We start from the raw sequence: 14,848 nt of genomic DNA on the forward strand, positions 1-14,848 counted from the left end.
TTGGAGAGTCTGGCCATAAAGGAGAAAAGTGAGCTTGCCTTGCCTGAGGACTGGTGATGGCCAAAGTCAAATATGCCTGAGCTCTCATCTCTCCCTTCACTCAAACTTCCTTGTAACTTCAGTTCAGAGAGCTTGAGCTCTTTGGGAGGCAGTTTTCCCATGTGTCAGGTCTAAGTGTTCTATAGTATTAAAACTAATTAATCCTCACAGCAACCCTATGAGGTTACTCTTATTACTCCCATTTTACAGTTGAAGAAATCAAAGTCACACAGCTGGTGAGTGGCAGAGCCAACATCCAAGAGGCTTCGGAGACCATCCTCTTACCCACTCCACCTTATAGCCTCTCTCCTAGGTGTACAGCTCCCACTCTGAGAAGCCCTTCCTAATGTTCTCTACAGACACTTGGCAGTTGGCTGAATGGAGAAAACATTAATGAAGAGAAAAACTAAAGTGGTTTGGGGAATTGATCCTTTGAAGTAATCTTTTTTCTGAGCTATGTGGACGCCTCTGGCTATCTGGTAAAGCCTATGGACACAGTCTTAGAATAATGTTTTGTTTTTGGATAATGTAAAATGCATAAAACCCAGATGCTCTGCTTCTGGCCAGAGAATGCTGCCATGTGGTGGCATGGACACAACCTCCATCTCTTACCTAGAATATCTGTCCTGGTGAGGGACAGGGGCATGAATATAGGTGGAGAAAGGAGACACAGAGAGCAAGGAGAGCTGGGGAAGGAGCTCTAAAGGGTGGCTGAGCTGAAGAGAAAACTACTACTAAGAGCCTGCTCAAGTCCTCCTTTCAGGTTTCACTGACCTATGAGGGGGTCGGTGACATGGGTCCAGTCGATGCAACATTGCAGTTCCAGCTGGTAGTGCGACTGGATGTAGAGAAGGAGATGCTGGTAGAAGCCAATACCAGCAACCAAGTGTGTCCTGTAGGCACATTCCAAAGTGCTCCGGCTGTGGATGTGCTGGAGTTTGGGAAAGGAAAGGGGCTGGCTAAGCAAAAAGCTCAGAGTCCCACTCTCCCTTCCCTACCCTGTTCATCTCACTGAGGAAATAAACGTATCTTCTTAGCTCTGAAACTCCATCTACATCTCCTCTCACTCACAAGTTACCCTCACACTCTTAGATCTACCTCTCTGGTCTTCCCATCTGGGACCAGGCTCTCCTCCTTCTCCAATCCTAATTACGTTTAACTTCCTCCCTCCTTTCTGCCATCTCTTCCTTGGCTCTCCTACTTCCAACCATGCTCTGGGCCCACTTTCCTAGCTCTTACATCCTTGGCTTCCCCTCTTTAGACAAGTTTCTTCCCAAGTTCTAGGACCTCCCCTTACCTTTTTGTTAGTCTTGATAAGCTGGATAACTTCATAGTATACCTTTCTCCACAGCAGCTCCTCAGCCTTCCTCCCATAGTCCACCGGGTGCAGGAACATAAGCTTGACGCAGAGCTCACGCAGCCTGGGAGGGTGGCAGGGGAGCATGAGACAGACTGACCATCCCTTGGTGGGGGACACAGAATTAAGGGCAAGGAGTCATGTGCCAATAACCCCACCAACAGATCTCTGTGCTTCTCAAGAGACATCCAGGGTCAATATAACCCAGGACAACAGCAGTCTAAGAAGGCAGTGGGAGCCCCAAAAGCTAGAAGCAGGAATCAGTAAGAATTTTAATAATCTTCATGTCTTTTTCTCCTGAACTCTTTGCTTCCTTCTCTGCTTTTTATCCCCTCCTTTCCCTTCATTTTGCAGTACTGCCAACTCCCTCAACTCAGATGCCATTCTTATGGCACCAGTTTATTTGACATAGAAGCTGCAGATGGAGTGAGGGAGCCCCATCTCCTCTCTTAGGAAGGCCAGAGACTTTACAGTCCATTATGGCCCCATGAGCTAAGAGAGAACGTGTGTTTATGTATCTGACAGGGTTTCTGGTGGAAACGGGCAGGGAAACAGTAAGGATCTGTGGTTTAGAGTCTCCAGCTTACTTGTTCCTCAGGCTAATGTTCTCTGGTTTGAACACTTCTTGATAAGCGGTTTTGTTGCAAAGGATGAGGTCAAGTCGATGCACAGCCTCCACCACAGCCCTGCAGGGAAATACAGGCAAACGACCCCTGAGCGAGCCACGTGCATGGTCTACCAGGATGCTTAGGGCACCGATTATAGAGAAAAAGCTAAAGAATTAGAGGTGAGGAGAAGCCTTCCTAAGAGAAGCCTTCCAGGAGAAGGCTGGAAGCTGAGCTCTGTACAAAACAAGACGAACACAGTTGCCATCCTGATACAGCACCCTCCTTCCACCAGGGGACATTTGGCAATGATGGAAACATTTTTGGTTGTCACAACTGGGGAGAAAGGGGGTTGCTACTGGCATTTAGTGGGTACTGCTCAACATCCTATCATGCACAGGACAGCCTACCACAATAAAGAATTACCCTGCCCAAAATGTCAACAGTGTCAAGGCAGAGAAACTGCAATATGGGAGGGTAGACTCTCCTAATGCAAAGATCGCAGGTTGTGATGCCAGGCACAAAATCTAGGGTTTGAACCCTGGTTGTGTCTTACTAACTCTGTGACTTTGGGCAAATTACCTAACACTGTAAAGCCTTAGTTATCAAGTCAATAAAAATGGAGACAATAACAACAGCTACTTCAGAGAATTGTTGTTAAGATTAAATGAAATAATTTATGTACAGCTTTGGTATATGGTAAGCAATCAATAAATAATAGTGGAATGAGTGAATTACTATTCTGTAAGGGCTTATTATCTCTGACATAAAGGAAAGGCATTCCTAGTATAAAATTCTGCTTTGGAATTGTGGGGTATGGGAAAGTAGAGGGAACTCCTAAGCTTCTTAGTTGTAAGGTCTCCTGGATTCTGCTGAAGAAACTATTTAGCATAGTGGTTAAGAGTGTAGACTTGGAACCAGACTGCTTGGGTTCAGATCCTAGCTCTACTTCTTCAGCTATGTGGTTTTGGGCAAAATATTTAACTTCCTTATGTATCAATTCACCCAACTATAAAATGGGAATATTACCATCTACTTTCTGAGGATTAAGTCATAATAGCTAATGCATTAAGCACCCAAGACAGTGCCTGGTACACAGAGAGCGTTCAACAAGTGTTAGTCTCCATCTTTCTTGTTTTAAGGCTGAGGGGGAAACTCCAGACACTAAGAAGTAAGTCTATCATTACAGCAAAGAAAAAAACCACAGAAACTCTATAATGAATGGCCAAGAAGTCCCAGAGGTAGGTGTCATATCTGGAAGGGTAAAACCCAGAGGACACCAGGCAGCAGCTATAAGAACAGGTGCATCAGGCACAGCTGTGGACATAAAACCAACAAAAGACAGGGAGTAATGATTTCCAGAACAAACCAAGATGTGCTCCTGGGCCAGGGAAGGTGGGCCCCAGCACCCAGCTGAGTGGGGTGGTATTCGAGGCCTTCTTACAGGCAATGTGGAGAGCTCAGCACTTTTCCGATCACCTTCTGGGCGACCTAGAAATGGGAGCCAGGCCCTTTCAGCAGCCTGGCCCTCCATGCCAGGAGCAGCATCGGTGATTTATTCTATGCCAGCTTAGTCCCCAGGGCAGAGCTTTTAACTTTAGTGCCATGGACAGGTCTAATGGGAGTGTGTGTATTTTTACGGACAGGCTCCAGAGCCCTCCTTAGATTCTCAATCCAAAAACAGGTTAATAACCACTACTCTAGGAAGTTCTAATGGCAAATGCTTAAATCTGAGTGGGCTCAGCACTTTTTCCCTCCATTTTCCATCAGACTATAAGCTCCTCCACTAAACTATAATTGCCTTTAAACAAAAACTACAAAAACTAGTCTTGTGTCTCATTCACTACTGTAATTCCAGGCCTAGCACAGTGTTGAAAAAAATATTTTTAAAAACAAATAACTAATTAACTGGCCTAATTAACTAATTGGTGCTTGTGTCCCTAACAGCATCCCTTCTCCTGCTGCCTTCTCTTCTGACTGGCTTAAAACATTTCAGAATCTCATATCTGTAAACAGCAGGGTGTGGGAGTTTCCCAAATTTATGAAGCTCAGAGTGACAAGTCTATAGTCTAACAATACAATTATCTTGGGGAGAGAAATCAGACCTTTCTCCCAGTTCCTTCCACCAATCACCACTGCTACAATAAATAATAAAAACAGAGACTGGCTACCTCAAATTCCTACCCTACTCAAAGCCAACAACACACAATTACAGGCAGATACCCATGTTCACACAGGTAAGCCATTTATACACACATGCCAGCTCAGGTCAGTCAGTTCTGTGACTGGTTTGAGAAAGAACTAGATTTGAGGACAATTAGAAGGATGACCAGAGCCAGCCCCAAAAGCTATAAACAAGTAAGGAACATTGCAGACACTGCCCTCGCTCTGTCTGACAGGCAGCACTGACACGGCACACGTGCCACCCCCAGCCAACTCCTCACCCGCCTGGGGACTGCTTGGGGCATCCCACAGTGGGAGCTCAGGGGCTGCTGGATTGGATCACTTTTCTATTTTTGGAGCAGCCTATAGTCCCCTCTGCCTTCTAGCTTACAAAGCCAGAACAGGCAGGATGTCTACTCAAGGAGTAAAAGACAATATGCTCTTGACTCTTTCACTGCCAAGATGGGGCCCAAGGCTCTGAGGGTAGTCTTCTCATGTGAACACCCTGTTCTATATAGACTGAGCGAAATGAAAACCCCAAACCTCACTCCCTACTAGAAGGCAAAAAATTCACTTTAATCTCTATGTTTCATCCTATTTTGATCTAGTTCTGGAGCCCATGTTCTAGTTGACCTACACAAAAAAAATCCTCCACCCAGGGTGGGAGGAGCTCCTACTGGCCTGTTCCCAACAGAGGGCTGAAGGACTGAAGATGTGACTTGAGGAGTGTGGGTGGCACTATGGAAATCAGAAACCAGGAATGGAAGTTGCCTGGCAAGAGACTGTAGTCATGAGGCTGGGAGGAAGGCAGGACTTAGGAGTCCCCAGGTGCCCTGCAATAGGCTCCCTTGTCCTAAGAACACTCTGGACCCAAAGGCCTTCATGGCTCTCCAGGCCAACACAGTTAGTCTTCTAGCTTCCTTCTTCTCATTCAGACTCGCAAAAATTAGAGCCGTATGGGACATCAGAGCACATTCAACTCAAATCTCTGCTTTTAAGGATAAGGAAACTGAGGCCCAAGGTCATACAGTGAGAGGGGGGAAAAGCAAGGACCTGAACCAGGCTCTCTTGACTTCAGTCCAGGACTCTTCCCCGTAAATTCTACAGAGTTCTAAGCACCGTTCCCTTCCAGGTTTTCCTCCATCTGTGACCGCCACCTCACCTACCCAATCTTTCCAGCCCCAATTCCCACACCATTACCCCAACTCCGCACAGCTTCGTGCCGCCCCAAGCTCACTGCGGAGAAGATTCCTGCACGTGCTTCTCTCCAAACCTCCCACCCACCCAATTGCTCCTTTCAGCTCCAGCCCGGGTTACAGTGCCCTACGCCCTCCTCAAAAATTGCACCCTCCTTCCTCGCTGGCACCCCCGCCGGGCACCCGCGCCCCGCCCGCCCGTCCGTAAGGCCCCGCCCCTTGCCGTCCCCCCACTTCCCTCGGCGCCTGCACTCACGCCCTGGCCCCTCTCACCGGTAAAGCCGCTTAGTGTGGAGGACCTTTGCTTCGGGCTCACTGCTCTCCCCTGGGGGGGGGCCTTGGCTCATGGTGCCCGGATCCGGGGGCAGGTCCCGGTCACAGGCCCCCGCCACCCACCACTACCGCCACCACTGCCGTCTCCGGCCGGAGCCGCAGCCGCCACCGCCGCCGCCGGCCCTGCTCGGCCGCCATCGCTGTGAGGCGGCTGCCCGCGACAGCTCCTCCTCTGCCTGCCAAATCTCGCGACACCAGCCGCACAGTTGCTGGCCAGTGGCTTGCTGCTACCAAATCTCGCGAAACTAGTTTTCCCTCTCGGGAAGTTGCCAGAACTAACTCTGGGCAGAGTGGCCTCTTTCCGGCTTCTCCAAGCCCTTGCGTAAAACTTTATTGGCAAAGCTGTCAAAAACCTGACAGTGGACCCAATGAGGCGGCCGAAGCTAAAGTATATCGGGGCAGATGCTCACAGTTAGGAGCGTGACATTGCTTTGCGCTATAGTGGTCATTTGGTCCATCCTTCTGCTCCGTCACCGCCCCATTCCCTCATTTGAGCCAAGCCTCTTTCAGGTTACGGGCGAAAATGACTCCAGTTCTCCCTTTTCCCCATAATTTGAACAAACAAAAAAATGCATGTGACAGTTTCCTTGGAAAGGTTTAAGCATCATATAGGACTAAAGCCTTGGAAGACATGCCTCTTGTACAAGCGCCTCCGCCCTTCAGCTCCTCCCAAAGATTTCCAGCTTATATGTCCATCTCTCACCAGCCTAGCAAACATTTATTGAACTCCTGCTGTCTTCCACCCACAGTGTTTGATTCTGGAGACACAGAGATGATCAAGCTAGACACTGTCCCTGCCCTCACAAAGCTCAAATGACTTTAGGTATAAGGTCTCATAGGAATGAGAAACTACTCCCTCGCATTTCTTTTTTTTTATTTTTTTGAGACAGAGTCTCACTCTGTTGCCCGGGCTAGAGTGCCGTGACGTCAGCCTAGCTCACAGCAACCTCAAACTCCTGGGCTCAAGCGATCCTCCTGCCTCAGCCTCCCGAGTAGCTGGGACTACAGGCATGCACCACCATGCCCGGCTAGTTTTGTATATATATATATATATATATATATATATATATATATATATATATATATATATATATATATATATATATATATTTTAGTTGTCCAGCTAATTTCTTTCTATTTTTTTTTTTTTTAGTAGAGACGGGGTCTCGCTCTTGCTCAGGCTGGTCTCAAACTCCTGAGCTCAAATGATCTGTATGCCTCGGCCTCCCAAGCGCTAGGATTACAGGCGTGAGCCACCACGCCCAGCCCTCCCTCACATTTCTGACCGTTGATCCTCACATTGGAAAGATCACCTCCTGTTTAACTTGGATTCCTATTGCTCTCTTACCCTTAAACCTGAGCTAAAAAGCAAGGGGTTTTTGTGCCTTTGTACACATTGTAACAGGAATATAAATTTGTCTTCTACCACTATGCTCCTGGCTCTGGCCACCCACCTTCTTTCTGTTGTTGAAACAGCCTAAGTCTTTCCCATCCGTTAGTCTTTACTTGCTGTTGCTTTGCCTGAAACACTCATACTCCTGATTTCCCTTCAGGTCTCAGCTCAAATATCATTTTATCAAAGTGGTCTTTCCTACTGAAATTGTCTGGTGATTTAGTTGCTAGGCTTCTTTATTATGTTACCCCAATAGAACATAAGCTCCTTGAGGGCAGAAACCTTGACTGTCATTTTGTTCTTTTCTGTGTCTGTGCCTATCTAAAATCTGATGTTCAATAAATATACAAATTCCATCTCTTTTCTGGGTCTCCCAACCTACACCAAGCACCCTTTGGTGCACAAACCCACTTTTCCCCCTCTGCTTTCCTGGGCTGGGAGTTTTTAAGCATTCCAGGTGCCTAGAATATGAACTTGCATTTATACCCAGCTGCAGCCCCACTTTCAGAAAGGATGACGTCCTCCTCCAATGCTTTTTCTGTCGGCAGATTCAGCAGGGCGGGGCCTGCCCCTTTAATCTGGGCCCCACCTGCTCTGGTCAGACAGGTTTGGAGACACAGGTAAATAAAGGGAGGGAGACGGAGAGAAATACTTACAGAGCTAGCAGGGAGCTGGGCAGCTCCTTCCCGGACACTGGGGACCCTTCGCCTCTCTCCAGATGAAAAGTAAGAGGGTGTCATGGGTCCAAATGGCAAGGGTAGGAGGGCCTTTGAGGAGACAAGGGAGGGGAATCAGCCCCATCCAGAAGCAGTGAGGTGGAGGGCGGCAGGGAGGGGAGAAAAACAGGAGAGAAGGCATGGGAAACAGCCATGATTAGACCTAAAAGTCAGAATGAACAGACCCAGGCCCTGCGGAGATGGATGAGGTGGGCTAGTGAGGAGTTTGGAAACTGACCAAGTACTGATGAAAGGACAGGGTACCCTGCAACTCTCAGCTCCTTGGGACAGATCTGTGGGCAGATCACTGGTATCAGTTGCCAGGAGGGTTCCAGGTGAGGATCTGCAGAAAGAAGGGGAAATGGGATGGTGGAGGGGTAACTTCTCTGTCCACAGGAAGATCCTTGGTGGGAAAGAAACTCTTGGCAAAGTTGTAGACACCTCCTCTTCCTCCCATTTCTGCATTAGGGTGGCCATGACTCCAGGGGTTTTGGTGGAGGGGGTAGAAGGCATGGGTGGGGACTGACTGAGGTCACAGCTGCCAGGGCCTGTGCCCCCTGACTCACCTTCTCCTGCTGGGCGGCATTTGATGTTGAAAGGCTGCCTCCATTTCAGCAGCTCATTTCCCTCCACCTTCCTGTTTCAACACCTTCCTCTGCACCGTGTTCTCTCTAAGGTTCCAGAAGGAGCTAAAGCCCATAAGGCCAGTTGCCCTGGAGAGTTCCAGTTCTGTCAACCCGTCCTATGGGCCAGAAGACAGGGGTTTCTAACAGCTTTCCTCTCCTCCCTCCAGGATGACATGACCTTGTGGTAGACCCCAGAACAGAGGTTCCAGGATGACAGAACCTGAGAGCCTGGCCCTGCTGGAAGTGAAGGGGTCTGAGGCCCCGGAGAAGAGCCCACCCGAGGCCTTGGTCCCCAATGGCCGGCAGCCAGAAGGGGAAATTGGAGGAGAGTCCCCTGGGGCTGAGTCCCTCAGAGTGGAGTCTTCAGCTGGGTCTCCCACGGCCATAGAGGGGACCGAGGATGGTTTGGATAGTACAGTAAGCGAGGCTGCCACCTTGCCCTGGGGGGCTGGCCCCCAGCCCAGCGCTCCATTCCCGGATCCCCCTGGCTGGCGGGAGATTGAGCCAGAGCCCCTTAAGTCAGAACCCACTACCAAGCTAGAGGAGCTGCCCGAAGATGATGCCAACCTGCTGCCTGAGAAGGCAGCCCGTGCCTTCGTGCCCATCGACCTACAGTGCATTGAGCGGCGGCCCCAGGAAGACCTCATTGTGTGCTGTGAGGCGGGCGAGGGCGAGCGCCGGACCTTCCTGCCCACCCGGGTCACCCATCCTGAGCCCCCCGAGTGCAAGTGGGCCGAGGCAGTGGTGAGGCCACCTGGCCGTTCCTGTGGCGGCTGCGGGATCTGTGGAGGCCGTGAGGGGCTGAGGGCTGTGGCGTCTGTGGGAGCTGCACTCATCCTCTTTCCCTGCCTACTGTACGGGGCATATGCCTTCCTGCCCTTTGATGCCCCACGGCTGCCCACCATGAGTTCCCGCCTGGTCTACACGCTGCGCTGTGGGGTCTTTGCCACCTTCCCCATCATCCTGGGTGAGCCTGGGCCCGTGAGAAGAAAGGGAGCATCTGGGAAGTGGACTTGAGGTGGGCAGGGCCTGCCTGGCTTGGGGAGGAGGGCTTCCCTTCACTCGGCCTGGGCCCCTCAGGGCCTCTTGTACCCTGCCCCTCTGCATACCCATCTCCTCCCAGGACCACCTCCGCCCCACTATGTAGATAGCCCATTCCTGTGCACCATCCACCATGAACCCTGCCCCCAGCTTATAGCCTCTTGCACCCTCCTGCCTATTCTGACCCTGTGTTCCCCAACCCCACCCAGGGCTCCTGGTGTATGGGCTGAGCCTGTTATGCTTTTCTGCTCTTCGGCCCTTTGGGGAGCCACGGCGGGAGGTGGAGATCCACCGGCGATATGTGTCCCAGTCGGTCCAGCTCTTCATCCTCTACTTCTTCAACCTGGCCGTGCTTTCCACCTACCTGCCCCAGGATGCCCTCAAGCTGCTCCCTCTGCTCACTGGTCTCTTTGCCATCTCCCGGTGAGTTGGGGCTGGGGATGGGGGACGGGAGAGGTGATGATACTAGAGGACCCAGGAATCTGAATGTTTGGAGAGATTGGGTCAGGGGCTTTCTGGATTCCACACTGGCCCAAATGTGTGCCCTAGAGAGATGAGTCCACTTTCTCTCTTGCACTTTACCTCACCTGGTAGCAGGAGGTCAGCTGCATGTCTTCCCATAGGAAGTTGATTTCAGAGACATATATACCACTGTCTAACTGGAAGGCTTTCAGGTGTCATCTAAATCAATGCACCCATTGCAGCCACTCCTGTGTGGCACTCTGGTCAGGTAGCTTTTTTCGCTTTTAGCTGAACACCTCCTGTGACCAAATGCTCAATTCTTTATATAAAGCAATATGTTTCAGTTTCTTAAGGTCCTTATTGTTAGACAGTTCTTTATATTGTGCTTCTGCCCTGACTCTGCCCGCCAGAATTGCCTAGGACAAATTCAGATATGTGGAAACAGCCCTCAATTCCCCCCACTCCCCTAGTCTCTACTTTGTTAAATCGCCCTCCTCCCTTCACTGTCCTGGCTTCTCCCCTCTGGGCAGAAAATTCTCCTGCTTCACAACGGGAAGGGGCTGGTTGAGGGTACTGCTCTTCTCTTCCTCTTGTCAATGGGGAGGCCCTAGTCCAAGGGTACTGTCCTCTTCCTACAAATCAAGGCCACATTGGCTCTCATGGCAGCCTCCTTACTCTCCTTTCATTCAGAGTTTGCTGTCACCTAAATCCTTAGGGGTGTTTTCATGTGAACTACTGATAACCCAGAAGGCTCCTTTGAATTTCTGAACCCAAATGTAGGTCTTCCACTTTTCCCTAACACATTTCCTCTTCTTACTTTCAATACAGGATTCCAGGTTGCTTTAATTGCTAAAACATTCTTCCTATTGAGCTAAAATTAGTCTTCATGTTACTTCTGATTGCAGTCTAGTAGTTGACTATCCCACCAGCCTCCTTCCTGACCATTATGCAGTCTTGTATTTTCTCCCAGTAGATTTTGCAAAGATAAATATGTTCCTATTCAGGTAACTGAGACTCCCATCTCTGTCTGTGGGGAATACTGGTCTCAGATAGAAGTTAGCTTACGCAGTAAGGAGCAGCAAGGAGCTAAAGGAAGACTCAGTGATTGTCTGGTCCACACTTCCCATTTTATTTGATTTATTTATTTTGAGACAGGGTCTTGCTCTGCTGGCCTGGCTAGAGTGCAGTATCGTCATCACAGCTCACTGCAACCTCAAACTTCTGGGCTCAAGCAATCTCAGCCTCTTTTTTTCTTTTTTTGAGGCAGAGTCCCGCTCTGTCACCCTGGCTAGAGTGCCATGGCATCAGCCTAGCTCCCAGCAACCTCAAACTCTTGGGCTCAAGCAATCCTTCTGCCTCAGCCTCCCGAGTAGCTGGGACTACAGGCATACACCACCATGCCCAGCTAATTTTTTCTATATATTTTTAGTTGTCCAGCTAATTTCTGTTTTTTAGTAGAGATGGGGTCTCGCTCTTGCTCAGGCTGGTTTCGAACTCCTGAGCTCAAATGATCCTCCCACCTCGGCCTCCCAGAGTGCTAGGATTACAGGTGTGAGCCACTGTGCCCAGCCAATCTCAGCCTCTTGAGTAGCTGGGACTACAGGTGCACACCACCGTGCCTGGCTAATTTTCTTATATTTTGTAGAGATGAGGTCTTGCTATTGCCAGGGTGGTCTCAAACTCCTGGGCTCAAGCAATCCTTCCACCTTGGCCTCCCAGAATGCTAGGATTACAGCTGTGAGCCACTGCACCCGGCCCAGACTTCCCATTTTAGAGAGAGGAAACCACAACAGATTGGGGGACAGGAGCTGATCAGGTTAGTCAGCAACAGTGGTAGGACTAGAATCCAGGTCCCTTGCCTCTCCCATCCAGGGTCCTTTCTTCTCTACTATGGGCAAGTTTCTTTTTTTTTTTTGAGACAGAGTCCCACTTTGTTGCCCGGGCTAGAGTGAGTGCCGTGGCGTCAGCCTAGCTCACAGCAACCTCAAACTCCGGGGCTTAAGTGATCCTACTGCCTCAGCCTCCCGAGTAGCTGGGACTACAGGAATGCGCCACCATGCCCGGCTAATTTTCTCCATATATATTTTTAGTTGCCCAGATAATTTTTATTTCTATTTTTAGTAGAGACGGGGTCTCGCTCAGGCTGATCTTGAACTCCTGACCTCGAGCGATCCACCCGCCTCGGCCTCCCAGAGGGCTAGGATTACAGGCGTGAGCCACCGCGCCTGGCCTCATGGGCAAGTTTCTTAAGCAGTTTGTGCCTCAGTTTCACCATCTCTAAAATGGAGTTGTGAGGATTGAGTTAATTCATGTAGAGTGCTTAAAACAATCTGGCACTTCAGCTTTAACTGTTGGCACCAGGAAAAAAAAAAACAATCTGGCATTGTGGTAAGAGTTCACTCTTACTATGCCATGTTGCTTCCTGGTACAGTAGAGGAGCAGCAGTTACTCCCTTTTCCCTCCCTTTCGCAGGTAAAAAGAGTAGAGGCATGTCAATTATGTAATAAGTGGTCCTTCATGTATTAAGAGGAAGTTCCTCCCCCTCCTTCCATTGAAGGGTGTGTATTTTATTTTATTTCTTTAGAGACGTGGTCTCGCCCTATTGCCCAGGCTAGAGTGCAGTGGCCTGATCATAGCTGAAAAGCCTTGAACTCCTGAGCTCAAGAAATCCTCCCACCTCAGCCTCCTGAGTAGCTGGGATTACAGCCTCAAGCCACTGTGCCTGGCAGGGTGTGGATTTTGAGTGAGTTTTCCAAGTGGAGAAATTTGGTTGTGGTTGACCCATTCCTCTGGGCTTCAAGCCCTCTTGAAGCTGCCTTCCTTACTCTCCTCTCTCCTTCTACTGCTTTAAAATGGCAGAAGAGGGGGTGATGAACAGGCTTGGGTTCAAATCATGGCTTTGCTATTTTTCAGATGTGTAACCTTGGACCAGTCTTACTTAATCCCTTTGGAATCTTAGTTTCTTCATCTGCAAAACTGTAAAATAAATACAATGGAACACACTGCAACTGTAAAAGAATGAGAAAACTTTATATCCGATATAAAATGATCTCCAAGATATATTAAATGGGGGGAAAATCGACATGCAGAGCACTCTATATTGTATGCTACCATACTTCAAAAAATGGGAAAAGAAAACTTTTTGCTCATATATGCCAAAAAATCACCCAATGCACAAGAAGCCATAGTGTTGTATGCCTGGGGGTGGGTGGGGAAGGAGAATAGGGTGGGAATCAGTAGAGGAAGATATTTTACTCTACTTACTGAATCTGGAACCATGTGAATGTATATTGCCCACTCAAAATTGTTTAATTAAAATTTGAAAAGTAAATAAATGAAAGGGAATAGTGTACTCAACCTCATAGAGATGTGGGGAAGTCAAAATTAAATAGTTCACTTACAGCAATTAGCACCATGCCTGGCACATATTAAATGCGTAAACTTTGGCGATTTTCAGAAGTACCAGCCATATCCACCCTCCCATCTGCCTCCCTATTTACCCCACCGTCAGCCTATTGCCAATCAGCTGACCGCTTCCCTCAGAGTAGCCAGACTCTTTTCTTGCCTCCACAGGCTGATATACTGGCTGACCTTCGCCGTGGGCCGCTCCTTCCGTGGCTTTGGGTACGGCCTGACGTTCCTGCCGCTGCTGTCCATGCTGGTGTGGAACCTCTACTACATGTTCGTCGTGGAACCCGAGCGCATGCTCACTGCCGCCGAGAGCCGCCTGGACTACCCAGACCACGCCCGCTCGGCCTCCGACTACAGGCCCCGCCCCTGGGGCTGAGCCGCTCCGCCCTCTCGGCCTCGGGGCGGGGCGAGCCGGGTGGGCTCGGGACACTTCTCTGAACCTGGTTGCAGATCTGGACTTTGCCCCCAGCCCTGGGACCTTGGTAGGGGGAACCCTGCTGCTGACCCAACAGGGGACCCATCCAATCGGAGCTCTTTCCTAGCCAGGCTGCCCTTCATCAGTGGGGCCCGGGACAGTCATAGAGGATGGCCTTAGTTTTCTTGCAGGGAAAGAGGTGGACACCCATGTCCCTTAAGGACGCTGAGGGCAGGGGCCAGGACCGGGGGAGAGGCATGGTTCCTTGCTGAGCAGCCTCCCACCACGGCCATTAGGGCTCACTAATGCTGGACTCTGCCCCACCCCCCAGACTCCCCCCAGCTTTCTGTGCGGCAGGGCCACAGCCAAAACCCTGATCATTTCTGTGTCATTTGTCTAAGCAGAGGACCTCAAGGAGACTGGAAATACTGCCCATGCCAGTATAGAGGCCCCAGGATAGAGGCTGGGCATCAGATCAAATAGGACTTTCACGTTTGGTGAAAACTTTCCTTGGGAGTCTGGGTTTAGGACCCTCACGACTGGCAATAAGGGCCCTTTAGCCTCACTCAAGACTATTATAGCTGCCCCAGTCCTGGCTGCTGCCTTCTCTCTTCCAATCTATTTAGGCCTTTCTAACTTCCCACCTTTAAACTGCCCAGAAGTCACACCCCTCCCACAGGTGAGAGGAGTAGACAAGGAAATCTGCCTCCCAAGAGGGGTTGGGGGTGGTGTCTGTGTGTGTGTGTGTGTGTGTGTGTGTGTGTGTGCAAACGTGTGCCCGCATGTGGTGGCTGGGGAGTGGCTGGAAGGCACAGTGGCTGACGTTAACCCAGTGTGAGTGTGTATGTGTAAGAATAAATTACTACCACAGTCTTTGTTGACTCTTTTTTCCAGTTTGTACCCTGGTCTCAAGCGTCCCTTCCTTGTTTGATTCACACTACAACAGAAACCTCCCAGCTCCACATGGTGGAGGGCTGACAGAAGGCTTGGTTCCATGATGAGGGAGAGAACAAGTCCTGGTGAGGAAATGGAGTCTCAAACAGAAACTTAGCGCTTCCATTCCCTGGAACCAGCTCCAAACCAGCCCATCA

General features: G+C 49.8%; 2 protein-coding genes across 3 annotated transcripts in view; one reads left to right on the forward strand and one right to left on the reverse strand.

The window, feature by feature from the left end:
- SMG5 (SMG5 nonsense mediated mRNA decay factor) overlaps nt 1–5,920 on the reverse strand; it is a 28,833-nt gene extending 22,913 nt beyond the window's left edge. Inside the window, exons 1-4 of the mRNA XM_045545353.1 lie at nt 5,634–5,920; nt 1,984–2,082; nt 1,337–1,460; nt 814–970 (exon numbers count right to left, since the gene is read on the reverse strand). Coding sequence (XP_045401309.1) covers nt 814–970; nt 1,337–1,460; nt 1,984–2,082; nt 5,634–5,707 — 454 coding nt within the window. The 5' untranslated portion in view covers nt 5,708–5,920. The remainder of the gene's footprint in view (nt 1–813; nt 971–1,336; nt 1,461–1,983; nt 2,083–5,633) is intronic.
- Nucleotides 5,921–7,686: 1,766 nt separating this feature from the next.
- On the forward strand, nt 7,687–14,630 carry TMEM79 (transmembrane protein 79). Of its 2 annotated transcripts, XM_045545366.1 has the most exons (4): nt 7,687–7,811; nt 8,596–9,395; nt 9,679–9,892; nt 13,505–14,630. In XM_045545366.1, exons 2-4 carry the CDS (start codon nt 8,639–8,641, stop codon nt 13,716–13,718), a joined length of 1,185 nt encoding a protein of 394 aa, XP_045401322.1. In that variant the 5' UTR covers nt 7,687–7,811; nt 8,596–8,638; the 3' UTR covers nt 13,719–14,630. The 2 variants fall into 2 exon arrangements, with proteins under 2 accessions (XP_045401322.1, XP_045401323.1); XM_045545367.1 differs by lacking the exon at nt 7,687–7,811 and having other exon boundaries at nt 8,416–9,395.
- Nucleotides 14,631–14,848: the final 218 nt, after the last annotated feature.

The sequence above is a fragment of the Lemur catta genome, chromosome 3 (genome assembly GCF_020740605.2).
Source record: "Lemur catta isolate mLemCat1 chromosome 3, mLemCat1.pri, whole genome shotgun sequence".
In the NCBI taxonomy this organism is placed as follows: domain Eukaryota; kingdom Metazoa; phylum Chordata; class Mammalia; order Primates; family Lemuridae; genus Lemur; species Lemur catta.